At 53.0% G+C, this 27,000-nt stretch overlaps 1 protein-coding gene across 6 annotated transcripts; it reads left to right on the top strand.

Moving 5' to 3' along the window:
- The first annotated feature begins 8,058 nt into the window (after positions 1 to 8,058).
- PWWP3A (PWWP domain containing 3A, DNA repair factor) lies at positions 8,059 to 26,280 on the top strand. 6 transcript variants are annotated; one of them, XM_044948579.2, is made up of 15 exons: positions 8,059 to 8,363; positions 9,983 to 10,111; positions 10,683 to 10,768; positions 11,839 to 11,909; positions 13,480 to 14,172; positions 15,050 to 15,151; positions 16,844 to 16,914; positions 18,221 to 18,297; positions 18,764 to 18,824; positions 20,102 to 20,225; positions 20,442 to 20,492; positions 20,950 to 21,386; positions 21,670 to 21,723; positions 22,391 to 22,479; positions 24,946 to 26,280. In XM_044948579.2, exons 2-15 carry the CDS (start codon positions 10,055 to 10,057, stop codon positions 24,998 to 25,000), a joined length of 2,028 nt encoding a protein of 675 aa, XP_044804514.1. In that variant the 5' UTR covers positions 8,059 to 8,363; positions 9,983 to 10,054; the 3' UTR covers positions 25,001 to 26,280. The 6 variants fall into 6 exon arrangements, with proteins under 6 accessions (XP_044804514.1, XP_044804512.1, XP_044804515.1 ...); XM_044948577.2 differs by lacking the exon at positions 8,059 to 8,363 and adding an exon at positions 8,790 to 8,931; XM_044948580.2 differs by lacking the exon at positions 8,059 to 8,363 and adding an exon at positions 8,791 to 8,931 and having other exon boundaries at positions 20,102 to 20,177.
- The last annotated feature ends 720 nt before the right edge of the window (positions 26,281 to 27,000 follow it).

Below are 27,000 nucleotides of genomic sequence, written 5' to 3'. Positions count from 1 at the left end.
TGTGTCTACCTTTTGTCTGTCCTGAATGGTGCTGCTAAGAACATGGGTGTGCAGATATCTCTAAAAATTCCCTAATCTCCCTTCTTTTGGGTCTGTACACAGGAGTGGGACTGCTGGAGCATATGGCAATTCTATGTTTAAATTTTTGAGGAACCTCCAGACTGTTTACACAGCAGCTGTACCTTTTTACATTCCCAGCATTCATGGAAGAGGTTTCCAATTTTCCTGCATCCTCATCAAGTTGTTATTTCCTGTGTTGTTGTTGTTGTTGTTTAGTATTTGTCATCCTAATGGCATGAGGTGGTATGAGTTTTTGAACTCCGTTCTTAGTAATATGACCAGGCTCAATATTTTTTACTTCTATAAAGGTGGGTTTGGAAATATGTAAAATGGGGATTAGAAAGCATGGGTAATTTTCTTATTCCATAGTCCACAAAGGCAATTTTTTTCAAAGGCTTAAAACTACACACATTGATTATCTCATAGTCCTTTACAGTCCTGCAGGTCAGGAGTCTAACATGGGTCTCTCGGGCTGAGATCCAGGTGTGGGCAGGGCCGTGCCTCCTTCTCAAGCTTCTAGAGGCATCTCTGTCCTTGTCTGGTGACACACTTGTCTCTCCAGGGGTACCCAGAGTGCTCTATAGACAGGGTCTGTGGCCAGGTATTGTAGCTGCTGCCCAGTTAGCATTTCATCTGCAGGGCTAGTCCCTGGTCAGGACAGCGCCGTGAGTGGCATTGAGTCCCGAGCCCCGTGAATGACCGACCTTTCAGGAGCCAAATGCACACGGCTGGTTACTGACGTGCTCGACTGGACCCGTCTTGGATCTCAGGAAGGAAGGTTTCGGGTAAGGAGAAAAATCAAGCTGTTTGCCAAAATCAGTTTGGGAATGCCGGGAGATGGCAAGCAGGGTGGCTGGGCGGGGTGGGGGATGATGGGGTGGGCTGACATTGGGAGCTGGCAAAAGACGTCATGGGATATGCTTCCTCACCCCGGGCTTTCCCCTCCTCCTGCTGTGGCCCCTGCCGGAAGGGCAATGCTGACCTACGAGGGGAAGTTCAGGAGATCTGTCTGCTACAGATGGCTGCCTTTCATTTGTTCAGACACCAGGTGGAGGGCGCACACTGGGTGCAGGCACTGGGCTTGTCCCGAAGACACCCCAGGGAGAGAGCTGACCCAGGCTTGGCTACTTCCAGGACTCTGGCAGGGATGCAATTAGTCTATGGCTGTGGGTCTCCCCCGAGGGGCACTCTGCTCCCCTAGGACACGGGGCCATGTCTGGGGACATGTGTGGTTGTCATGACTGAGGGTGCCCCCGGCATCAAGTGGGTGGGGGCTAGGGATGCTGCTCCATCACCCACAGTGCCTGAGACACCCCACTCCCCTCAGAAAATGACAGACTTCAGCATCAGCAGAACTGGGGGAGATGCCGCTCTGGCATTAAACTGGTCAGCACACAATAGGATCAGTGCTGAGCAGAGCACACAGCTCCTTCACAGAGGTCAGTGGAGCCACGGATGACACCCGAGGTCAAGTGAGGAATTTGAGCTCCCAGGACAGCTGGCAATGGGGCAGCTGTAGGGAAGAGGGTTAACACAGTTTGGGAAACAGCAGTTAGCTCAGTGGCACCTGATGACTCCTTGGGGCCTGGATGGAGGCAGACACGGATCATGGAAGAGCTAGCATTGTATAACTGGTCTTAAAACATTTTACTGTTTACATGAAAAGATGCTCAACATCACTCATTATCAGAGAAATGCAAATCAAAACCACTATGAGGTACCATTTCACGCCAGTCAGAATGGCCGCGATCCAAAAGTCTACAAGCAATAAATGCTGGAGAGGGTGTGGAGAAAAGGGAACCCTCTTACACTGTTGGTGGGAATGCAAACTAATACAGCCACTATGGAGAACAGTGTGGAGATTCCTTAAAAAACTGGAAATAGAACTGCCTTATGATCCAGCAATCCCACTGCTGGGCATACACACTGAGGAAACCAGAAGGGAAAGAGACACATGTACCCCAATGTTCATCGCAGCACTGTTTATAATAGCCAGGACATGGAAGCAACCTAGATGTCCATCAGCAGATGAATGGATAAGAAAGCTGTGGTACATATACGCAATGGAGTATTACTCAGCCATCAAAAAGAATACATTTGAATCAGTTCTAATGAGGTGGATGAAACTGGAACCTATTATACAGAGTGAAGTAAGCCAGAAAGAAAAACACCAATACAGTATACTAACACATCTATATGGAATTTAGAAAGATGGTAACAATAACCCTGTATACGAGACAGCAAAAGAGACACTGATGTATAGAACAGTCTTTTGGACTCTGTGGGAGAGGGCGAGGGTGGGATGATTTGGGAGAATGGTATTGAAATATGTATAATAACATATATGAAATGAGTCGCCAGTCCAGGTTCGATGCACAATACTGGATGCTTGGGGCTGGTGCACTGGGATGACCCAGAGGGATGGAATGGGGAGGGAGGAGGGAGGAGGGTTCAGGATGGGGAACACATGTATACCTGTGGCGGATTCATTTCGATATATGGCAAAACCAATACAATATTGTAAAGTTTAAAAAAAAAAAAAAAAGAACAAGAGAACAATACAGGGAATTTCCTGGCAGTCCAGTGGTTAGGACTCCGAGTTTTCACTGTCAAGGGCCTGGGGTTGGATCACTGGTCGGGGAACAAGGATCCCAGAAGATTCACATCAGGGCAAGCAAATAAATAAACAACTTTTTAAATTAAAGAAAAACAATACAGAAGTAACACAGGCCAAAGGCAATGGGACAAAAGGAACAAGACGGAACCCCACTGGCTCTTCCTTCAGTTCACTCACATCTGGCTGACATCAGCATGAGACAAGCTGGAGTCTATGGGGATGTGGGCACGTTTGGGTTTTGTTGTTTTAATCAGGAGTATCGTTCTTCTTGGGCTTTCGTGAGTCGCAGGCATCTTCTAATAACGACATTAATACTCATCTTTGTCAGACATGGTCATACCACATTCCTGCTGAGTGCTGGCCAGGGCAGCTGGGTGCCAGGCTCCAGCCAGCTGGCTGACTGGGTCATGCAGGCTAGTTCTCTGCTTTAGCTGAGCCAGTCTGGCTCTGCCAGGATCTGGCTGATCTGCCAGGTGCTGAAGGGCATGAAAAGGGAATGTTGGTGGTCCCTGACCACACCTGCTCTGCCATCTCCTGGCTATCTGTCTCTTGATCTCCATGGGTCCCCACCTCTCTCAGCTCCTCTTCCTCTCCTTTCAAATAACAGCTATTTTCTCACACAGAGGTGTTGAGCGGTCTCTCTGAGTGCCCTTTCATCTCACATCCTCAGGGCCTCGCTCTCCATCCCCGAGTACTAATTAAGGTATTTTCCTAAACAAGCCCAGTTGCATCTCTAAAATGAGTTCTGGTGCCAGCCGGTAAAATTAATTTCTTTCCTAACCATCCTCTATGATACAATAACAAACGACATGCCGTCTCTCTTCGGCGGGAGGTCAGCGTCTGGGGAAGACGAGCGTATAGACAAATAATTACATACAGCGTGGACCAGCGAGGCTTCGCACAGTGGTGCTGCGGTGACAAATACCCTGAAGCTCGGCATCTATAAACAACTAAGGCCCATTTCTCATGGACACTAGTGGGACTGGGTTGAACATCATTCCCCCCTAATTCACTTCTACCCAGAATCTCAGAAAGTGATCTTGTTTGGAAACAAGCCTTTGCCGACATTAATTTATTGAGAAGAACCTGTACTAGATCAGGGTGGGCCCTAAATCCAATAGCTGGTGTCCTTATAAGGGGAGACACAGGGACACCAAGCAGGGAAAAGGGCCATGTGAAGATGGAGGCAGAGAGGGAGTGGTGTGTCTACAAAGTTAAGGATAGTTAGAGCCCCAGTAGCTGGGAGGAAGCAGCTTCTCCAAGTCCCCAGAGAGAACCAGCCCAGCCCATGCCTCAATCTCAACATCTCCACAAATGTGAGCTCATGGATACCACTGTCTGCATCCAGGGGCGCTCATCCACCAGAGCTGACAGGGTCCCTCTGCGTGTCACTGTCTTCCTCCATCGCAGGCCCAGCTAGTGAGGCAGCCAGCATCAGCAGTAGAGCCAGTCCCCAGGGTGGATAGAAAGGGGAAATGGGGACATGCATACTTGCCATGGTGCTCTGCTCATATGTCATCAAAGCAAGTGCCCTGACCACGTCTGTATCAAGTGGGCAGGATGTGGGCATGGAGGAGAGAGGACCACACAGATGGGAGCAGTGCCAGTGAGCACCAAGCTTTAGGTTCAGACTGGCTGTGGTCTCAGAGGGAGAACCCAGCTTCCCGGGATAGGCTCCCAGGAGGGCTTCCTGAAACTCGAGCTGGGATTGGAGGGGGATGTGGCCTGGGGAGCATGGAAACAGAGGAAGGCAGGTGAGGCAAAGACGGAGCTTTGCCTCAGTGGACCAAGAGACACCATGCAGCAGGCACCAAACATGGTGGCTTAAAACACCACCTTCTGAAAGTTTTGTGGGTCGGGGCCTGGGCTTGCATGACTGGGTGTTCTGCTAGGGTCCCCATGGTCATTCAGGTGTCACGGTGGCTGTGTTGCATCCGAGGCTGGAGCCTTTTCCAAGTTCACAGGTCATTGACTGAACTTCTTTCCTGGCACTCGGGGCATCTTTCCTCCCCGTGAACCACAGGAGAGCCTTTGCAGTCTCTAGGGTACCCTAGTCTTTTCCTCTGCTAAATGGCTCCTTCTATCTGGCCAAGCCCAGCCACAATAATCTCCCTTGTAATTAACTACAGGTCAACTGACTAGGGACCTTCATTCCGTTGGGAAAATCCTTTTGCCTTTGCCAGAGTATCAAAGGATCATATGGCAGGTTTTACCCATACTCAAGGGTGTGAGCCGTTGTGGACTGGCTTAGGACTCTGCCTGCCACAGAAAGACACTGACAGTGAGAGCGGGGGGATATCCAATGGCACCACGGCTAGAGGTGTGGCTGCTGGCTGTTGGCACCTGTGGTCTTGGTAGGAGCGATTCAGGATGTGCAGGTGCCTTTCTCTTTGTTTTTTTTCCCTTGGCCCCCAGAGTCACAGCCAGCCTCCCCTCTATTTTACGTGCTACAAGTAAGGGTCCTGAGTAACAAAAATATTGCTCTGGGTTACACAGGGGTGAGGTATGGATAGCTTCTGCTGTGACTTCTCAGCTGCCTCCCAATATCCCTTCTCCCCCAAATGGAAGACCCCTGTTTTTAATTGGGAAGGTGGTTCCCAGAATAAAGACAGCTCTCCCAACCGGCCTGCTCCCTAGGCATTACTGGGAGGGTCTGTTTGGACCCTATGTGGGATATGGGACAGAGTTGGTACAACAGTCTAGGTGACTCAGGCCGTCGACTGCCTCTCGACCCCCTGCTGTGGGCAGATGGGCCCCAAAGATGTCCACCCCTTCCTCTCTGGAAATTCCGTATATATCATGTGAGATGATAGAGGGGACTCTGCAGGTGGGATGAGGTTAGGCACCTTAAGATAGGGAGGTCACCCAGCATGTGTTCAGTATGGATTACTGCTCAGTAACAAAAAGGAAGGCAGTCCTGATTCGCGGGTGGGCTCAGAGGCATCTCCTGGGTACTGTGCTGAGGGGGAGAACAGCTCCAAAGGTTCCGGGCTGTGCTGTCGCCTCTATAGAGCATTCTCAGGATGACAAAGACAGAGAAGAGTCCTAGAGCCCAGGGGTGAGGCATGGCAGTGGGGTGGGGGGCAGTCTATGTGGGTGGGGTAGCTGGAGGAAGCTCTCTATGGGGACAGAAATGTCCTGTAACTGGGTTTGTGGTTACAGGAATCTACACAGACTGTTCCCATGTCACTGTCCTGGTTTTTACACTATAGTTACATAAGCTATAACCTTAGGAGGAAGCTGGGTGACAGGTACACTGTTTTTGCAAATTTCTGTACTGTTTTTGCAAATTTCTATGAATTTATAATTATTTCAAAATAATAAGTTGGAAAACCCCCAAAACCCTCCGAGAGCACATCCAAGCCCCAAGGGACTCTTGCATGTCACTCTACCCTCACACCTTGGTCCTGACCTCACCAGGCTTCACTCAGTTCTTCTGTGCAGTTAGGCCCAATGCTACGCCAGAGCCTTTGCAGTTTCCTAAGCTCTGAAACTGAAAGTCAGTGATGGACAGGGAGGCCTGGCGTGTGCGATTCATGGGGTCGCAAAGAGTCGGACACGTCTGAGCAACTGATCTGATCTGATCTGAAGCTCTGAAAGCTTGCTCCCAACCCATTTAGTCATCAGGTTTCAGGGTTAAATGTTATTTCCTTTATCCTGACCCCCCACCCCCTCACTCCAAAGTTGTCTTTGTTATTCTCAGGGTTCCCTGCACTTTTCCTGTACAAACTTCTTTACAACCTGTATTTATCTTATGGTGCAGTGGTTAACACTCTGGACTCTGCAGCAAGACTTTCTGTTTTTAACCTTAGCTCTGCCTTAGACAGGTGATTTAACCTTTTTCTATCTTGGTTTCCTTGTCTGTACTATGGCTGGGTGCAGTGATGCCCAATGATTCACGTCTGCTGTTATAATCCTTTCCTCTTATAGCTGAGCTGGGCCCGAGGCTCACTTTCACCAAGAGAACGTGGTCGAAGTAAAGCCAGGCCAGTTCAGAATTTATGCCTTAAAAAGGACCTGCAGTGTCCACTGTTGTGGTCCTGGGAACCTTGAGCAGTCGTGTAAGCCAGAAGTCAGCTTCCCTGAAGGAGTGAGCATCTGGAGAGAGGCAAACCCCACCGTCCCAGGCTCTGCTGAACACAAGCACCGATGTGGCCATTGGCGAGACCGACAGAACAACCACATAGGCGAACTCAGGCCAGACTGCACACCTGTGAACAAACAAATCGGTTCTTTTGGCTAAGTGTATACATCTTTGTGTATGCTTCATGATGCTTTGTTGCACAGTGATAATTGAAACAACGGGGCTTATTATTACACCATCCTTTTAGAGCTCTTGTGTTAAATAACATTAATTATAAAGCACTTATAGTAGTGGCAGCAAAAAGTGTTACAATGTTACTTGTGATTTTATTAAATGTCTTCCCCATAAGGCTGAGCTCCCCAAGCGCTGTTTTCCTCACCACTATATGCCCAGTTCCTGTCACCAAGTAGTCATTCAAATCTTCGTTTCAAGAATAAATACATGCCCCAAATCATTGAGACTCACAGTTGCAGCAAAGGGCCTCCTTCTAAAGCGGCACAAATGACTGGCAAAGTTGCTGAAAGAACATCCTTTAACAAGATCCATCCTTCTTGGAAGTCTGTTTGGCTTTAATTTAAAATTTTTCCCTTCTACTGGAAATGTATCATAAACATTTCTTGAGACTGAACACATTTTAAAAAAATAGCTTCCATTGGGTTTTTGCTAACCAGACCTCTATTGCTGGACATTTCAGGGCCTCCTGATTTTTTTCCAAGTAACATTGCATAAAACACTGCTGTACATACATCTTTGTGCACATCTGATTATATTCTTATGATGTCCCTGTAAGTGGAAACTGCAGGGTTGGAGGGTCTGAAGCATTTCTGAGGAATCTGACAGATAACATCAAGTCATTTTCCAGAAAGGTACCAATTCACACGTCCCAGCAGCCCCGAATTAGTGCTATCTCACAGCCGGTGCTGGGGCAGGGCCTGAGTTCTCTCCTCTTTGTTAATTTGATGATGGGAAGAAAAACACACTAAGTTTGTTCCTGAACCATGAACCGAATCAAAGATGAAAACGTATTTACACACACCCTAGCAAGGGAGCCTGTATCAGGACGGAATCTGTATTTTCTTTTCTAAAACATCTTTATTTGGCTGGGCCGGGTCTTAGTTGCCCTCACGTGGGATCTTCCTTGCAGCATGTGGGACATTTAGTTTTGTGAACTCTCAGCTGTGGCATGTGGAATCTAGTTCCCTGACCAAGGATGGAACCCTGGCCCCCGGCATTGGTAGCTCAGTCTTAGCCACTGGACAACCAGAGAAGTCCGCAATCTGGTATTTTCTAAAACGACGGAAACAGAACATCCAAATCGCTAAAGAACTGACACACCTGCCCCCTCCCACGATATTTCCATTAATTCAGGCAAGGAGGCCATGAAGGAACCCCACTGGTCACCTCGACCTCGTTAACCCAGACTCTGATCCCCGCGGGACGGGCCAAGCGGTCACCTGTCCCTGCGTGGGCTGGGCCCCAGGGACCCGCCACGTTTGACACAAAACTTCCCAGAACGAGGCGGCCGAGCAGCACAGGTTCCCGAACGGGCCACCCTGAATCCCAACTTCTGCCTTTGACGGGACAGACACACTCGGAGCTGAGGTGGGGGCGGGGGCCGTTTGTGGGCTCGCTACATCGCACATCTCACAGCACAGTGTCTTCACACCGACTCCACAGCGGGAAGGCAGGCCCCAGCGTGGTAGCTGCTTCCCGGGTCACTGCCCACACGAGTGGGTCATTTGTGAAAACGCACGACCCCTCCTCTGGTGGACGCTGGTAGGAACCGCCGTGGCGCCTCACGTCAGGCACCTCCGGCCTTGGAAAGTTCTGTAAGGCTCTCAATGGTTCCTCCAGGGCCTCGGCGGGAGGGGCCTCGAGGGCCGCGCGGACCCGACGGGCACAGGCGGAAGACGGCGGGGCCTGAGCCGGGAAGATGGAGGCCGCCGCCGTCGCCGCCCACCTAGCTCCAGCCATCGCGCCCCGCGCCCGTCAGTCAGCCTCGCGCGCGCGCCCGCCCGTCACTCTGCGCCTTGCGGGGCGGAAGGGGCGGGGGTCACAGCGCGAACGCGGGCGTCCCATTGGTCGACGACGGGGGTGGGGCTTGGCGCCGACGCCAGGCTGGCTCCGCCCCCTGCCCGCGGGAGCGGCGGCGGCTGCGGCGGCGGAGGCGGTGAGCGGGAGCGCGGGCGCGGGCGGCGGCGCCTGGGGCGGCGCGGGTGCCACCGCCGTTAGGCCGCCGCGGCTTCCTCGCCCCCAGCACCGGGCTCGGGGACGCCGCACTGGGGAGGCCAGGGGCCTGGTGAGCCCGGCAGGCTGCGCCCCTCGGGCCGGCCGTGGCGGCGGGTCTGGGCCTGGGGGGAGGGGCGAACCCCGAAAGAGACTCCCCGGGGCGGTGATCCGCCGTGCAGCGGATCTCCCATTTCTCTTCATTGAATCTCTCTGCTCTCTGACCCTTTGCTCACTGAACTCCTCCTCTGCCTGAACCTCTTCCTCTGCGCCTTAAAGCCTCTCCTTTGCTTCTTGAGCCCCCTCCTCCCTGCCCTGAACCCACCCTCTGCTGTCTGCGCCCGTACTTCTGCTCGGTGAACCTGGCTTCCTCTCTCTGAATCGCCTCCTTGCTGTCTGAATCCCCACCTCTATTGCCTGAATCCCCCTCCCCTGCTAATGGGCCCAGTCTCCTGCTGTGGTGAACCCCCCCCCCAACTTTGCACAAACGAACCCCCACCCCCACCCCCCAGCTCTTCTTTTCTGTCAGCAGCCAGATCAGCCTTCCTGGTTGATGTAATGAATGGCCCGCAGCTGTCCCCGTCCTTTAAGAGCAGTCGTTTTCCTCCGATTTTATTTTTTTGCGCCGGGGTCAATTGTTAGCTCCCCAAACACGGGAGGGTTGTAAGCTTTGACCATTTAAAACGCCTGTCGTGCTGAGGTCAGAGGCAGGCCCTCAGCACGGGGACGATTTATTCAGGAGCCTTTTAAAAATAATCTAGGCGGAACCTTTGGGAGGGGATTTGACTGAATTTTATTTGTTAAAATAATCCAGGCGCCTCCCCAGGCATCAAGGCCAGTCATTTCTTTTTGGCATGGAGCCCCTCGGTACAGGATGATGGAATTGAACCATCTACTTGAGGATCAGCCAGGCTCACCTTCGCCCTTAAGAGTTGTGGTTGCGTCGAATCGGGAAGCAAATGATGTTATAAACCACCGTGCAAATTTTGTTGCAGGGCACATCGCGTCAGACCTTCAAGTACTTTGTTTGTGCCAAATCATTACCACTTGCCACATGAGTCTAAATCATGACGGATGCCAAGTATGTCCTTTGCAGATGGAAAAAGCGATTATGGCCCGCAAAGGTGACAACCATTATTCTGTAATTTCAGGAATAAGAAATGACTTTCGGGTGACAAGTAAAATCTTTATCAGGAGATACCTAGGAGTTGCTTCAGCAAAATAATTGAGTTTGAACAGTTGGTGCTCAGATCTGTTGGCACTGGTCCTTGCTCCTGGTCTAATGGGGTTTTGGTCGAGTGCTTACAAGGTTACACTTCTGGAAGTGTCTTTTTTTTTTTTTTTTTTTTCTCACGCTTTAAAAAAAAAAGAATTTAGCAGTGTCAGCTATAAAAAGGCATGTAAGGCTGTAACTCAAGGAAATTTTTGGCAAGCAGCCCTGATAGTAAATAACAGGACTGTCTTGGGGACGCTTTCCAACAGTGGTGGGAAGAGGGCCAAATCTTGAGGCAAGACCCTGCTTCTGGTATCGGTCTGCTGCTGTCTCCTTGTGCCTCAGTTTTCCTGTGTCTGCAGTCCTATCTTATATTCTTTAAGAATCATCCACTGCATTTGTTTTTATATGTTGCTACTGCTTGTCAGGGTCAGCTGTGTTTTTTGCCTTGTAACAAGGTTGTATTTTTTTTTTTAATGTAGGTCCTGGCCGGAACTGAAAAGTCAGCCAAAAATAAGAGGAAAAAAGGATATTTTCTAAACGTTCAGATACTCTCCTTAGACAAAAAGTTAAGTGTTGTGTTTTTGTAGTCCCCCTGCATGGGATTTGTGATACCCCACCCCCCCGCCAAAAAAAAGCGAAGTCTGCTCTTAAGTCTTCTCACTTCTTTGTTTATCAATGTGGCCACAGTAACCCGAAGAGGAAAACAACCAATTTTATTTTATGTACGTTTGGAAATTGAAGAATCTCTATGTGGTATTGATATCCAGAGAGATCAGTACAAAAATGGGATGGGTGTAAATTATATGCTGGTAGACTCTCATTGGGGTTCAGGTAGGCCTGTTTCTTTCCTACGGATAGGTTTGTGTGACTTTCTTTCAGAAACGTGTGTCAGCCCCCTGCGTTCTGGGACATTTGATGTTTGAGCCTGTGCTTGTAATAAGAAACTGTTGTTTAGCATTCAGAAGGCAGATGCATGGAGGGCGCAGGGTAGCATGTTACATCCCATGGTGGAAGGACACAGATGACTGGGGACGATTAAAATGGCCCAGGTTGCGCATTTCTGATGGGCGAATTCCTGATTCTAAGTAGAAAATGAAACAGGGTCAGCCCCTGCTCCTGCGTCTCTGGGTCCCCATCCTTCTTTCTTTAGAGCCGATCCTAAGCCTGCTTAGTCCGCAGCTCACACTTTCCCTGAGGCTGGGAAAGTAATTGAATACTCGAGTTTAAAAGGGAAGCACATCCTTTTAAACTAAAACACACCTGCTGGGCTGTAAACAGCTTTTAGTGACATTATCATCCACTCTGGAAATCTAACAAAGGAGTTATTTGTGCAGTTGAAAGTGGGATGTACCTCCTAAAAGTCACAATTTGAATTCATTTTTACTCTTAAATCCAACCAGCCTTTTTCTGTCTTAAAAGGGGAAAGGAAAAAAAAAAAAAGCCACATTCACAAGGGTCCTCGCTGCCTCTAACCTCAGGCGCTTGAATTCCTTGTTGGCAGTGACTCCTGGTTTGAGTGGAAGGGTGCGAAAGAAGAAAACGAATCTGATTCTTTTGTCATCTAAAGCAAAATATGTTTGCGAAGGTTTCGGTGGCATTGCTGGTAGCGCATAACGGGCATCCCTGTCCCCGCAGGATTAAGGTGAAGAGCGCGGAAGCCAAGGTCCTGAGAAAGGTGCACATCGAAGACATCGCCTCCTCATTAGGTGAGAGTGTGTTTTTCCGTCCCAGTGAGGTCTGGCAAGATCACGGGGCGTTCTGGGAGAAAACAGACTTGGCCTTCTGGATGCAGAGCGACCCCGTTCCCTGTCTCTCCCCTTCCTTCAAGGAAACGTGATTTCCGTGAACTAGAGGAGTTGCTGTCTCTAACCTTCTAGAATCTGCTTCTCGAGCCCATCCTGTCCTTGACCCACCCTCCCCGCCCCCCTGGCCCCCGGATGGCCAGTGACAGCAGCATGAGGGCCCGCTGGCTCCGTCCACAGCCTGCAGTGCACTCAGAAGGGGTGCGCCTCCCCCAAGAAAGGGCAAGAGGCTTCTCTTTCTGTGTGGGTTTTTTTTTTTTTTTTTTCCACTTATCTGTAGTAAGACTGTAAAACGGTTCTGTTGCTGGTCTGGCCTCTGTCCAAGGTTTAAGAAGCAGTTGGGTGTATATTTACATTTTATTGCCCAAGCCTAGGGGAGAAAAAAACGGTGTCACTGCCATCAGCCTTTTGCCATTGGTGTCTGCAGGGATGTGGGGGCCAAGGGCAAGGGCAGGGCGAGGCAGGCTGGTAGTGGAGCCCTGACTCCCATCCCCTCAAGGGTCAGTGTCATAGGTGAGACAGACCTGGCTGGAGTCTGGCTGAGCTTAACCCCTGGTGCACTGCCCACTCCCAGACCCACTGGGTGCCTACCTAAGAGCTTATTCCACATGCAGAGAATTTTCTGTCTTGTGAAAAGATTGCCCAGGATCTCCCAGCGGCGACTGGGAAATAGGGTCTGTTTTCCTGCATTTTCAGGGAATGGCTTTGGCTCAGAGCGGGGTGCCCAGCTCAGGCAGCATCCACCACCACCTCTCGGCCGCCCTGATTGTTCGTGCAGATCGTGTTGGGGGGCTGGTGTTTGTGGGCGCCTTTAATATTAAACAGGGCAGAGTCCTGTGCCGAAGGAGGTGTTATTTATGCCTGCTGTGTTCTGATACTGCGTCCGTCATCTTGTTCAAATAAAGGGTGCCAGAGCCGCGCATGGGAATGAATGAATAAACTGTGGTGGTGGGGAGGTCAGGCCAGAATCTCTGCACCTGCGATGCCGTCCACTGGCTTTGAAACGCCCTTGCAGGGAAGTGTGGACAATTTGCTGGCCCACAAAGAGCCTTTTAGGCAGCTGTTCTTACCCACCCCCACCCCTGCCGCCCCTACCCGAAAATACCCTGCCAGCAGTGTCCTTTATTTATTGACCCTGATTGAATTGAAATTGTAAGGCTGAGAGAGGATTTGAGAAATATCTGAATACATTTTGTGGGCAGTATTGTTTTGAAATCTGGAGGAGTATACCAGCCCAAGCAGGGCAGGCTCAGTCAGCGTGCTTTCTGGGGAAAGGAAGCCTTGCAGCCCTGAACCAGCTGTGGTTTGATACCCAAGTCCCTGTTCTGGGGAATATGCCGGTGAGAAGCATCACCCCCTCTTCAGGTGTGAGGACCAGCTTTGGCGACACACCAGAGCTGGCAGGGTGTTGCTGGGTGCTGGAGCCTGGGGCCCACTCATCACCAGGTTTTGTTCCTCTTCCTCTGTCCCACAGCCTCGCAGGACGGGACTCCTGCTGCGCCCCTGGAGGAGCTGACCTACCGGCGGTCACTCCGCGTGGCTCTGGATGTCTTGAACGAAAGACAGGGGAGCTCTTCCAGGGAAGGAACGACCCCTCGGCCTCCAAGAGTGAAGCCCATGGAACCAGCCTCCTGGCCCCCCAAGCCTAGCCTTTCCCCATCATTCCTTGAAGACACGGCGGGCAGTCCGGGGCCAACAAAGAGGGAACGCGTGTCCCAGAGGCTGTTCGGCCTGCCAGCTGGTGAGGAGGATCTGGAGTACGGAGTGGACCACAAGGAGGGGCTCAAGAGGAGTGGAGGCCTGGATGCCCCGGCTGTGTGTTCAGCCAGCGGTGGCGCTCAGGACAGGGAGGCATCCAGAAAACAGCGGGCAGACTGGATGACACCCCTCGGTAAACAAGGGAGGAACCCGGCACAGGGACCCCGCTCAGGTCAGAGAGTGGCTCCATCCTCAGAGGGAGCCGGCCAGGAAGATGGTGAGACAGGGCCCGGCCCGGCAGCGCTGTGCTCGCCTCCCGGAGGCAGGGACCTGAGTCCCCTGGATGGCTGTCCCGCAGAGCACCTGGGCCTGGACAGTGGCCAGAGGCCGAGGGCTCACATGAGTCCCCACAGCCCTGCTCAGCTCGGCCCCACAGAGGAGGCAGCAGACACCCGGCCACTGGAGGAAGGTAAAGGCCCCAAGAGGGTGAGTTGGGAGAGGTTGGCAGTGGGTTCTCCCGTGGCCGATCCAGAGCCAGGCCCCAGATCTTAATGAGATCATTACTAGAACAGATCCTGAGTAGAAGTTTCCTGGGGCCTCTCTCTCTCTGTCTCTCCACCGTGCTCTAAGCACTTCAACTGCTTCCCATACTTGTGTTTTTATTTTTGTTTGGCGGCAGAGGGACTGGAGGGGCACACAGTGGCCGCGGTACCGCCGTGTCTGCTCCCGGAGGATTAACTCCTTTCTCCTCCCATTGCAGAAGCCCTAATGCACTCCCGTTAAACTGGCAGGAATCTCAGAAGTGATTAACTCACTTAAAAGGCCCCTGACTTTTTCAGGATTCCCGCGTGCATGTGTTTTTGTGTGGCTGCAGCCATGCGCTATGGTTTTCTCTGTTGGGATGCTGTAGCATCCCACTTAGTTTTGAAATGCTAATTTGGAGATCTTCATTTCTGCATGGCTAGGTACCGCGCTCTGCCTGCCCACACTCGCTCCGGGTGTCTGCCTTTCTTCTTCCCCTTTCAAGGGGCCCCCTCCCCAGCAGTGGCAGTGAAGCAGGGACTACTATTTGAAGGGGGCCAGCCCCAGAGCCGCATCCTCCCCATGTGGCCGAGTGTACCCTAGGAGGGACAGGCCCCTGGTTCGTTCATCTGCCCTCTGTGCACTTGCAGCCACTCCTGCCCTGTCTCCTCTGTTGAACATGCTTTCACCGAGTGAGGCTGAGGGCAAGTCCACGTTGTGGTGGCTTTGCTCTCTGAGCTGATGTTCAGGGATCAGGGGGTGGTGTTCCCTGGGTAAGTCCCCAGGACTGTGACTAGTAAGGTCTGATCTATCCTTGTTGGCAGCCCGACCATTGTCTGAAGAGTTTATGGAGCCAAGCGCTGTGAACTCTCTCCTGGAGGAGGACGAGGATGACGAGGAGCCCCCAAGAATCCTGCTGTATCACGGTGAGTGACTGGCACCTTCCTGGGGTGAGGTCCCTGACATCCCCTGTCCTGGGGAAGATGTCTTCGCTGTTTGGCTTTTGTCCTGAACCCAGACCTCACAGAGAGGGAGCCCTGGCTCCCCTCTCTCAAGGACAAACACATGCCGGGGGGTGGGGGAGGCTCCCAGGACGCCATTTGGAGGGAATGGCGGAGGGCGGCCAAGTGAACAGATGGGCTCTGTCACCACTGTTGGGTGTGGCCTGGCGCTGCCTCTCAGCCCTCCCAAACAGTGTCCCCACAGCAGGGTGGGCGCCCCCCTCCAGGTGTACGCAGGCCCCCCGCCCCAGCGCTGAGCAGTGCACAGGTCAGCTGCCCTGTCCTCCCGGGCAGGGGTCCAACACAGGCCCAAGCATTCAAGCCAGCCATGGGAAAGTTAGTTGCCTTGAACTAAACAGTTGAGGACTGGCTTCAGTTTTCCACTCACCCATTAACCATTCATCTTAACGTAGTCTAGTTTTGTTTTGTTTTTTAATCTTTTTAGCCTGAGATATTTGTGCATTCAGAGACTGTGGCTAGAGCTGCACGGGGTGGTCTGGGGGCCCTTCCTGCCTGGCTGGAAGGCTGATCCGCTTTCTTGGGTATTTCCCACGGGCTCTTCCGATTGTTCTTATGGTGGCTGGTCATCCTTTACCGGGAGGGGCGGTGGGGGTGTGGGTCACTCACCAAGCCCTACCCTGCTGTTGGGGGTCTGGATGCATCCAGCCTGGGGGCCTGCAGTGTGTGGGCTCCTGGGGCATCACTGGTGTCAGTTCCTGCGGGCACAAAAAGGGGCCCCATACCTTCCTGCAGAGGGCGTTTCTGTCCACCTGGGGGGGGTCACTCAGCCCCCGGAGGCCCTAGAGTCAGCTCCTTTCTCCTGCTTTTGTCTTCCATGGGTTTTGGTTGCTGGTGTTTGGGTTGACTGCACCTGTGACTGTTGTCCTGGGTGGCCCTGTGCTCCTCCCGAGGGTGACCAGCTCTCCACTTGTGCCCCAGGCGTCTCCCCTTCCTCCCTCACGGCCCCCTGTCCCTCAGAGCTCTTCCTATCGTCATATGCTGCAGCTCAGCCATGAGCCTCACTCTGGGGTCTGCGAGCAGCCTCTGTTCCTGCTTGCTTTTGTTACCTGGTTTTTTAACGTTGAGTTATTTACTTGTTCTGGGTGTTTTTTTTTTTTTTGGTTGAGGATATAGTTAAATTTTGTTCAGAAATCATTTGTAGTTACCATATGATTATTTAAATAATTCTCCCCCCGCCCCCCACTTTTTAAAGCCCCCAGTTTCTCAGATGAGCTTCTCAGAAATTTACTCCCTGTGTGGGGTCCTCACTGTGTGCCACGGTCTCCTTTCTGTTTATGTGCTACATTTAAAAAGTGCTTTGCCCTGGAGTAATCTGAGACTCAGAAAAGTGGCAGAGGTGGCACTGCGCCCCTGCTTGTACACGCGTGGTCCCCACCAGGAAATCCATGTGCACCCCAGCTGCTGGTGGCCAGCACTTAGGTTCCAGAGTCAGGAGTGCACCCTGCCTTCCCGACTCTTGGGTCTGTCCCAGGCACCACGTTAACACTGGGCTTGAGCAGCATCTCTGTGGTTGTGTTTTCTCAAGCAGCTTTGTCTGGTGCTCAATATGGATCTAACATGTCTCTTTTTTGCTTTTTTCTTTCCTTTAAATTCTAGAACCACGTTCATTTGAAGTAGGGATGCTAGTCTGGCATAAATACCAAAAATACCCCTTCTGGCCGGCCGTGGTAAGAACACCTCTCTGCTTCCCGCTCGGTCAGTTGGTTCCCTAGTGTGCAGCCCAGGGTGCCCCATTCTAGACACTGGGCCCGGACAGGGTTTTCACTGTTGCTGCTGGTGAAACGGTGGGTCCGTGAGCAACAATGTAGAGACAAGTTCACCTAAGCAAGGGGTCTCAGCCTCCCGGCACTGCTGAGAATGAACCTCGTAGGTCAGGTTTTCACCAAGCAGCTTTAGAAAGGCCAACTCTGAAAAAATGCCCAGTATTTGCTCGTTTTAAATTTTGTACATTTGAGTTTTTTGGTTTGTAGGTTAGGGTGGGGGTCTACCATGGGTGTAATCGCAGGTGTTTGAGGTTTTGGCTGTACCCTCAGTGGGATGGATACCCTTAAACATGGTCGTACCTCCTCCAAGTGCCTGAAGGGTGCCCACAGTGGGTCAGGTGGAGAATTTTTGAGCCAGGGCACCACCTACCTGCCTTTGCCCCTTCTATTTTTGCCTGAATTTATCCTGTGTCCTCTTCCAGCAGGGACAGGATTCTCAGGGTTCTAGCTATAGGTCTTTAATTTGGGGAAGAGGCAGTGAATTGGAAGGTCTCCGCCCTGTGGAGCAGCTTTCTTTGCTGTAGTGAGTCTTGGCTCATGCCGTCAGCATGGCTTCCAGGCACGTGACTGGCGGTCTTGGGAAGGACAGGATTAAACCTGCGTGGTGTCTGTGGAAAAAGCTTGGCCATGCAGGTGAACCTGGCTCCCTTGCAGCTCCTCGGCAGTTGGGACCTGACCGTCAGGGCCCCTTCCCTTCCTCTAGTGCTTGCTTGCCGGAGGCACCATGTCCCCCTGTGGTTGGCAGCCTTCTCCGTGCCCCTCCCTGTTTACCAGTTCCCAGGGGAGCTTTTGGTTAACTGGGGCCAGCACTGTAAATTCCCAGTGAGTACAGGAAATGGGGTAGTCAGGCCAGCCATCCCCTGGCTGTGGACCTCCCCAAGCTCGCTTTGCTTGTCCCCCAGAATGAGGAGGAACGCGCCCTGAGCCTGAAAAGACTCAGCGGGAGGAAGGGCGCTCACAGCGGCTGGTTCCTCTTTTATAAAACTGACCAGAACCCACCCCACCCACTTCTGCTCAGCTGTAACAGTGCTGGGAGCCGGGTAGTGCTTGCTGAGCATTTCCTGGTGTCAGCTGTGCCCTGGTCACCCCGGGCCAGCCACCTTTCTTGTCACACACTTGACAAGGTGACACCACGAAAGTGTTGAAAACTCAAACACAGCCTCCTGGGTCCTGGGTGCTGGACACCTTGTGTTCTTGGGTCTGCCTACAGGTCAAGAGCGTCAGGCGGAGAGATAAGAAGGCGAGCGTGCTCTTCATTGAAGGGAACATGAACCCCAGAGGGAGAGGGTAAAGCACCGTTATCTGCTCTGCCCAGTGCTCTAGGTGGGGGGGCCCTGAGGTTGACCCCTGATGGAGCACCCCCACAAAGGCTGTATTGAGACACCTGGCCAGACAGTCGGGTTTTCCAGACTGCTTGTCGGCTTCCAGAATCAGCCCTGACGGATGGCCATGGGCCCCAACAAACCACAGCACAGTTCGCTCCCTGAAGGCTTGTGAGCAACCCCCTGCCAGGTGACCATTCGGTAATCCCCACAGACCTTTATCGTGGAACAGAAGCACCGTCTGCCCAGAGCCGGTCTTAGAAACACCCCACTGCCAAGGGGGGGGCGCCTAGGGACCCCTGGAGGTACACCTGGGTCCAGGCCTGGCTCCCTGGGGCCTCCTCCCCCATGAGTGGGGCTGTCCCAGAGGAGGGCTGCTTTTGGGTCGTGAGATGGCACCAGTCCCATTAATCTCTGCTCTCTGCTTCTAGTATCTCAGTGTTGCTCCGACGACTGAAGCACTTTGACTGCAAAGAGAAGCAGGCACTTTTGGTGAGTGGGTGATTCCTTGTGCTGCTCTGAGCTGCTGGCTTGGTGGTTGGTAACCCTGTCCGCGTGCTCCCCCCCTCCCCCCCCACCGCCATGTGTACTTTCAGACACTGGCCATCACAGGAGTGGCACTCGGCCCCGCCTGCTCTGCTGGAGGTCATCACCCTAAAGGCTCAGCCTCCAGGGAGGCTGCCCACCATTCCCCCTGACCCTGTGCAGGGTGGCTGTTTGGTGGTGGACAGGGTGCCCCCTGGAGGGGAGATGGTAGGGCTCAGGCTGAGGCCAAGGGCCCTGAGCTGCCCCCAGATGGGGTTGTGATTCTGTGGACCGTGCTCCTCAGGGAGGCCACCTCATGGCCCTGTGACCCGCCTGTCTGCGCCCTGGGAGCTGGTGCAGGCAGAGCACTGTGTCTAATTTGAGATAGTGCTTTATGTCAGCTCCACCTTGATGCCAGCGTCTGCTTGGCCCAGTCAGAGGGTTCAGGCTCTGTATGGGATGAGGCTTCCCTGCTTGGGAAGCAGCGTCTTGGCCATGGACAGTGAGCTAGGGCCTAGGGTACGTGGGGGCTGTTTGGAAGGCCGGCACCTATGTGGAGCGCATCCTTGGGCTTTCAGGAATGATGGTGGGGGGCAGGAGGAAAGCAGGAATTGAGGTTGAGATCATGTGCATTAAATACCAGGGGGACGCCTAGGTTTGCAGAGATGGCATGTGGTCCATAAATGACCTGATGTCTGGCCATCCCTCGCCATTCTCCTATTTCCTGGAAATGGGCTATGGGAGTGGCTGTCTGTCCTGGGGCCAGACCCCAGTTGTCCCAAATGCCTGTCAGCGAGCCTCTCCTCACCCTAAGTTTCCTGCCTGCTCCCATCAGACACCTGTGGGTCTTGGGCTGGTCTCGCTGGTCCTCCCAGCTCAGGGGTCTCCCACCCTGAGGGCAGCACCCTCCTCCCACCAACACTCTGGGAGGAGTGTTTGTTTGGAGTTGCAGGCGCAGAGGCTTATCCTGTGGGCTTGCTCTCACGCACCCTATGTCCCCTCCGTCTGCTGGCCCATCGGCTGCAGTGGGGTGGGGTCTCTCCGTTCCTGTTCTCAGGTCTGTGCTTCTCTCTTGGCCCTGAGGGCTCGGCCCATGAGTGACCATTTTCTGAGCAGCCTCGGCCTCAGACGTGCCTCGGGAGCCCTGCTCAGGTTCCTTTCTGGCCGAGGGACTGAGGACATAGGACGAGGGAGGTGCTGCCTGCGGCCTCCTGCTGACAACCGCCGTCCGGGTCTCATTGCAGGACGAGGCAAGGGAGGACTTTGCCCAGGCCATCGGCTGGTGTGTCTCCCTCATCACTGACTACAGGGTCCGGCTTGGTGCGTGGGGCTGGGGCAGTGATGTGGGCTTCCCTTCATGCCCCCAGGGTGAGCACAGCCTGGCCCTCAGGTGGGCTTCTCCTCTCCATCCTGGGTCCAAACAGGACAGTTTCCTTTGCATGCAGGTGGTTTCCATCCACAGGGGCTCACTGCCCAGGGCGGGGTAGGGTGATCTGCCAGTTCCTGATCGCAGTCGAGGTGTACACCCGGCAGGCAGCTTGGTACCATCAGTCCTGTGTAACCAGCACCCCTCCTGCCCTGCAGGCTGTGGCTCCTTCGCCGGCTCTTTCCTGGAATACTATGCGGCTGACATAAGTAAGTCACCAACTCCTTCAAAGCAGGACTTGCTTCCTAGCCCTCGAGAAGTGGCAGTTTCTCTGTCTGATCTCTGGACGGGGTGTGCAGTGGGCAGCACGTCTTGAGCCTGAGGCTGACTGTGCAGCCGCCCCCGGGTCTCCAGGCCCCATGGATCCCCCTGCTGAGGGGCCCCCACCTACCGTCTGTACTTGCAGCCACTCGCCAAGTGTGCAGAGCTGGGGCATCTGGGTGGCTCCTCCCCTCTGCCTCGTCCTGGGCATTTTCAGTGGCACTGTTCCTTATGGAGCAGTGCAGATGAGCTGATGCTGGTTCCGTGGGGTGGGCAGTAGGGGGCAGAGCTGGAAAGGGCGGTGAGGGTCCTCTGGGGGTTCCTGCCCAGGTGGGGTGTCCTGGCCCCTTCCCACATGGTTGCCGAGGGCGCCCAGTTAGGGGTAGTTTTCTGCTTCCTTCACAGGCTCCCCTGTCCGCAAGTCCATCCAGCAGGACGTTCAGGGGACGAGGTTCCCCCAGCTGAGCGGGGGAGACCCCGAGGAGCCTGTGGCTGGGAGCCCACAGGGCAGGAGGCCAGCCTACAGGAAGGTGCTGCCCGACCGCTCGCGGGCCGCCCGGGATCGGGCCAACCAGAAGCTGGTAGAGTACATTGTGAAGGCACGGGGCGCCGAGAGCCACCTGCGGGCCATCCTGAGGAACAGGAAGCCATCCCGGTGGCTGAAGACCTTCTTGAGCTCTGGCCAGTACATGACCTGTGTGGAGACATACCTGGAGGACGAGGAGCAGCTGGACCTGGTGGTCAAGTACCTGCAGGGCGTGTACAAGCAGGCGGGCTGCCAGCTGCTGGCACGTGGGCACGGAGACGGCATCCGTTTCATCCTGGACGTGTTACTGCCTGAGGTGAGTGGTCAGCGGGCCCTCCGTGCGCAGGGTGTGTGTGTGTGGGGAAGGTTTCCCAGGGCGTGCAGCGGGGTGGAGGGGCCGGGTGTCGTTCTCCATCCTCTTCCCTGAACCTGGTGCCACCTGAGCCTCAGTTCAGAGAGGGCACTGTGGATGGGAACAGAACGTGTGGGACTGTGCCAGAAGGCTCAGGAACACTGAGCTTTGTAACCGCAGAGAATTTCAAGTACGTTAAAAAATAAAGCAGCTCTGTGAACCCTCATGTGTCCATTCCCATCTGCAGCAGTGGCCTTGCTCCATATGCTCCTCCAGCCCCTTCTTCTGGACACACTGTAATGTGAGTGTAGGAAGGGTGACCCTGCCCCCTGGGGACACTGAGGGCTTCTGAGGTTGTCACAAGTCGGGTGCTCCTGGCATGGAACAGGACGCTGCTCCACCCTCTACAGCCCAGGATGGCCCCATGTCAGCGGTGCCCGGGTGAGGGACCCCTGGTTGGAACGAGAAGGACTTTGTAAGAATTTTGAAGTGACTGCAATACACTTTCTTCTGGAGTAACTAACAGTGATCCTGTGATACCAGACATCTAATGTGTATTCAGTTTACCACTTTGTGTTTTTGGTTTGTTTTGGTTCACTCAGATTTTTACAGCTGCTTTTTGTTTGGTGGCCTGCCTTTTTTGGAGGTGGGGGAGGGCACTGCTTATCTTGCTTATGGAATCTTAGTTCCTGACCAGGGATTGAACCTGGCCTTGGCAGTGAGAGCACCAAGTCCTAGCCACTTGGCACCAGGGACATCCTGGGTCCTGCCTTTCTCTGCTTTGAGTGCCATGAACTCTCATCTTGTTGATTTCACTGGGAGCAGAGATTTCGCAGATGGTGTACATGTGTGTGAGTCCGGTGCTGGGAGGGCCCTGGTGACTGGACTGTCTGCCTTTATGGTGGTCTCCAAGCCTGGTGTGAGTGGCCACACATGGCCCAAGCCTGACCCGTGGTGCCTCTTTGCAGGCCATCATCTGCGCGATCTCAGCAGTAGACGCAGTGGACTACAAGACGGCCGAGGAGAAGTACATCCGAGGACCGGCGCTGAGCTCCCGGTAGGTGGGCCACACACTGTGTCCCGAGGGCTCTGTCTCTGCATGCGGGTGGCTGGGCCTTTGGGCCGCTGGTCTGAGTGGGCAGAGCTGCGCCCACCTCATCCGAACTGATCCTCAGGGCTGACGTCCACCTCCCCCTTGTCCTCCCCCGGTCACCTCACTGCCATGGCTGTTTGAGGAAACCTTAAGATTAAGCGGCAGCTGCTGCCTGCCGTCCCTGGCTGGCAGGAATAATGCAGTGATCAAGATGTTCCTCTACATCCATGGTGAGCCGCCCCGGGCTGGCCTCCCAGCCCCTAATCCCGGCTCTGGGCCGGCTGCCAGGCTGGCTGGGAGCAGGCCGGCCGCGTGGCCCTGACAGGCTGAAGACTCAACTAGGGTCTTGGGCCAGGGCCGAGCAGGCGCTCACAATGGAGTCTGTCCCTGGTCTCAGTGGTCAGCTGGCCATCCCAGTAACTGCATAGAGAGAAGGTGCTCTTGGAGACCGAGGTCCAAGTGGCCCCTCACCATCCAGTGCCTCCCTCAAGATCAGGCGCCAGTCAGAGGGTGTCCTGTCTCGGGGGGGAGGTGGGGGGCGGGCTGTGGGCTGCACAAGTCACTGTCTGCTGCCTTGGGGACACAGTCCAAGCGGCTGAGCCTGGGCGGCCAGGGTTCCATTGGGCTGGGTTTTAGTTGTCCAGCGGGTCTATCCCAATGTACCCACCTCCCCCGTCTTCTCACACCATAGTTGCATTTAGGTTCTTATACACAGGTCATTGAACCTTCACACAGAGACAAGGTCAGGTCTCCTTGTGGGGTCCTTAGGCTGCCGTGTCCCATTTCCCTCAAGGGCATCCCCCTCAGGGTCATGTTTCTTGTTTAGCCTGAGAGGAGCGGCCAGTCACCTACCTGATAATAGATAGTCACTTAAGGCCGACTTGATACTTCATTTTCCATTGTGGTGAAATATACATAATATTCACCACCTTCCCTACTTTTAAACATACATCGTAGTGGTATTAAGCTCATTCATATTGTCGTGTAGCATCCACGCCATCTCCAGGACACTATCCCCAAACAGAAACCGTGTCCCCACTGAACACTCAATTCTTGTTTAAGGGATGACGGGGGTTGTTCGTTTTTAATAGACATGTAGTTGATTTATAACATTACATTATTTTCAGGGAAAGGGTAATTCAGTATATATGTATGTATGTTTGTGTATATATCTTTTTTTTTTTCAGGTTCTTTTCACTACAGTTTGTTAGAAGATATTGAGTGTAGTTCCCTGTGCTTTATAGTTAATCTTTGACATTTATTTTATACATAGCAGTCTGCATCTGTTAATCTTAAACTCCTAATTGATCCTTTCCCTAACCCTTCCCCTGTGATGACAATAAGTTATGTCTGTGAAGTCTGTGTTTTGTAAAGAAGTTCTTTTGTGTCATATTTTAGATTCCACACATAAAGTGATATCACACAGTATTTGTCTTTCTCCATCTGATTTACTTCATTTAGCATGGAAATTTCCTGGGTGGTTGGGACACCACATTCTCTCTACTGGGATCAGGTTCCATCTGTAGCTGGCAACTAAGATCCGGCACAGCATGCTGTGTGGCAAAAAAAAAAAACTACAAATATTTCACTTAGTATAATAATCTCTAGTTGCATCCATGTTGCTACAAATGACATTATTTTATTCTTTTTCATGGCTGAGTAGTAGTCCATCATGTATGTGTATACATCTTTATCCAGTCATCTGTTGATGGACATTTAAGTTGCTTTCATGTGTTAGCTGCTGTCATTAGTTCTGCTATGAACATTGGGGTGCATTTATCTTTTGAACTATAGTTTTATCTGGATATTTGTCCAAGAGTGGGACTGCTGGATCATACGGCAACTCTATTTTTAATAATTTTGAGGGGAGCCTCCATCCTGTTCTCCACAGTGGCTGTACCAATTTACATTCCCACAAACAGTGGAAGGTTCCCTTTTCTCCACACTGTCTCCAGCATCTGTTATTTGTAGACTTTTTAACAGTGGCCATTCTGACCAGTGTGAAGTGAGACCTTATTGTAGTTTTGATTTGCATTTCTCTATAATGAGTGATGTTGAGCATCTTTTCATCTGCCTTTTGGCCATCTGTCTTCTTTGGAGAAATGTCTATGTAAGTCCTCTCCATTTTTCAATTGCATCATTTGTCTTCTGGTTTTGGAGTGGTATGGGTTGTTTGTATGTTTTTTGGTTATGGAGTGGTACGATCTGTTAGTATAGTTTGCAGATTAAGCCCTTGGCAGTCACATCATGTGCAAATATTTTCTCCAAGTCTGTAAGCTGATGGTTTCCTTTGCCTTGCAAAAACCTGTAAGTTTGATTAGGTCCCATTTGTTTATTTCTGCTTTTATTTCTGTTGCCTTGGAAGATTGTTGACGTTTATTAAAACAAAATTACTGAGTAAAATGAAGTGATCTCCTTTTGTTTTTGCAGGGAAAAAGAAATATTTGATAACCAGCTCCTAGAAGAACGGAATCGGCGATGCTGAAGCAGGCGGTGGCAGTGCTCCATGCCTGCGCTCTGGGGGCCGGGCAGGCCGTTTGCCTCCTTCTGTCTGTGGGTTCTATTTTCCTGGCTCTTGTGGAAGGTATACTTCCCAACAGGCTTTTAAAGAAAAGAAACACTTTATTTTATTTTTTTTTTAAATTTCACGTCATTACCTGTGACTGTACTGTGTAGGTTCATAGAAGGTGCACATTTGTTTTTTATGTTGAAAAGCATTGTATCTGACATTCAACAGGAGTTTTAAAGACATACGAGTGTGCTGCTCTCGGCACATCAGCGTGTTTTTCCATTTGTTTCTCTCTTCTGTGCGGTTCCTCTCACACTGGCTCCTGAGTTTGCTGTGCCTCTGTTCTGTGTTTTTGAGAAAACCCGGTGTTTGTGAGAGGCAGCCCAGAGACCAGCTGCCGTCCGCATTCTTGCCTCTGCTGGCACTCGGGCAGGGGAGAGGCAGACCTTGAACCTCTCCAGCCACTTCCTCCTCGGTCTCTCTGTGGGTTTCTCCACCCAGCCTGCACTCCTGGGCCGGTGTGACAATCCCTAGTGGCCATTGCTCCCATCCAGCCTGGCCAGGGTCACTGTGCATGTGGCCTGGGCTGTGGGGTTGTGGCCTGGCACCTGCGGAAACCAGCCCTTTGTCTTAAAGCCAGAGCATGGATAGGTCCCCTGCTGCCCGAGGGTCCCAGGCTAGGTGCCTGAAGGCTGGGTCCTCAGTGCGGTCACAGAAATTCTATACACCACAGATTATTTATTCTAAGCTGACGCGGAGCTGCTTGTGGAAGGAGACCGCCAGCTCCCCACTGTGATGGCTGCACCACAAAGTCTGAGCCTGGCCAGTGGGGAGAGGTTCTTGTGGGGGTTAGGGAGGTGGAGGGGTGAAGGAGTGGGCCCTGACCAGAGTGGAGTGGTCCAGGAGGAAGGAGGCATAGCCATCCCTGCAGGCACCGGGCACCGGCATGTGACCTCTCTGCTGGTTTTGCATGACCCTGAGCAGAGGTGCAGCCGCTGGCCCGAGGTCCGGCTGAGCCACCCTCCAAGGAGACCCCAGGGATGTCCTGGCTGGGCTGGCTTGGAAGGACTCACCCGCTTCTGGAAGGTCCTTTGACAATGAGCCTTCTTGAAGCAGGTCCGGGTGGAGAGCAGTACGCTCTTGGGGGCAGGGGACCACATGAACTATTCCATTACCGTCGGGTATTTTTATATATCTGTTCTGAGGTCTGCTTGTGGAACTGAACTGTTGAGACTGGAATTAAAGGCCGTTTTGCAGCCCTGCTTATTCTTTTCTGGGATCCGCCTGCAGCCCACCATGTACAGGCACTCAGGCAGCCACATTGTCCCCAACAACTGCTTCTGGAGGCCCTTAACCCTGCTGGGGGGGGGGGGGGGGCGGTTCCCACACCAGGCCGAGTAGAGCAGGTGTCTATAGATGCACTGTGCCGTGCTGAGCAGATGTGCTGGGGGCTTCCGCCCCCCACCCCCTCCCCACCCGGCGCCTCAGCTCTCACTGTGTCTTGTGTTCTGTGGATTCTGAGCATGTCTGTCTTCAAGCTTTGTCCTTCATCCACCAGGGCAGGCGGTGGTGGGTGGGACCTGCTGATGCCCCCAGGTGGCATTGGGCAGCGGTAAGGAAGCTGGAGCCAGCTGACCCAACTGGCTCACCAGGTGAGGGATGTTCAGAAGGGCCTGTCAGGTGGCCCCAGCTCCCTGGGGAAGTCAGCACACGCACTGCTTCTGAAGCATCAAGAAGACATACCCAGCACAGCAGCAGGCAGGGGCCCCCACCAGCTGGCCTGTGGCCTCCTGCATCCCTGTCCTCCAAAGTCCCAGATTCCCTGCACCCCCTCACCTGCGGTCCCCCCTCAGCCGTCCTGGGCTCCAGCCAGCTAGAGACAGCTGCCTGCACCTCTGCACGGCCACCTTGCTGCCCCCAGGTCTGGTCATCTCCCACGTGGTCACACTCCCAGTCTGCCCTCCCTGACCCTCCTT

The sequence above is a fragment of the Bubalus bubalis genome, chromosome 9, assembly GCF_019923935.1.
Source record: "Bubalus bubalis isolate 160015118507 breed Murrah chromosome 9, NDDB_SH_1, whole genome shotgun sequence".
Classification (NCBI taxonomy): domain Eukaryota; kingdom Metazoa; phylum Chordata; class Mammalia; order Artiodactyla; family Bovidae; genus Bubalus; species Bubalus bubalis.
Note: the sequence above shows the minus strand (reverse complement) of the source record. Positions and strands in the feature narration are given on the sequence as shown.

What these genes read in the sequence shown, in the direction of transcription:
- PWWP3A (XM_044948579.2), top strand. Translation starts at nt 10,055, where the DNA reads ATGACGGATGCCAAGTATGTCCTTTGCAGATGGAAAAAGCGATTATGG. An exon ending in AGACATCGCCTCCTCATTAG is followed by an intron (nt 11,910 to 13,479) that starts GTGAGAGTGTGT and finishes TCTGTCCCACAG; the next exon opens with CCTCGCAGGACGGGACTCCT. An exon ending in ATACTATGCGGCTGACATAA is followed by an intron (nt 20,493 to 20,949) that starts GTAAGTCACCAA and finishes CTTCCTTCACAG; the next exon opens with GCTCCCCTGTCCGCAAGTCC.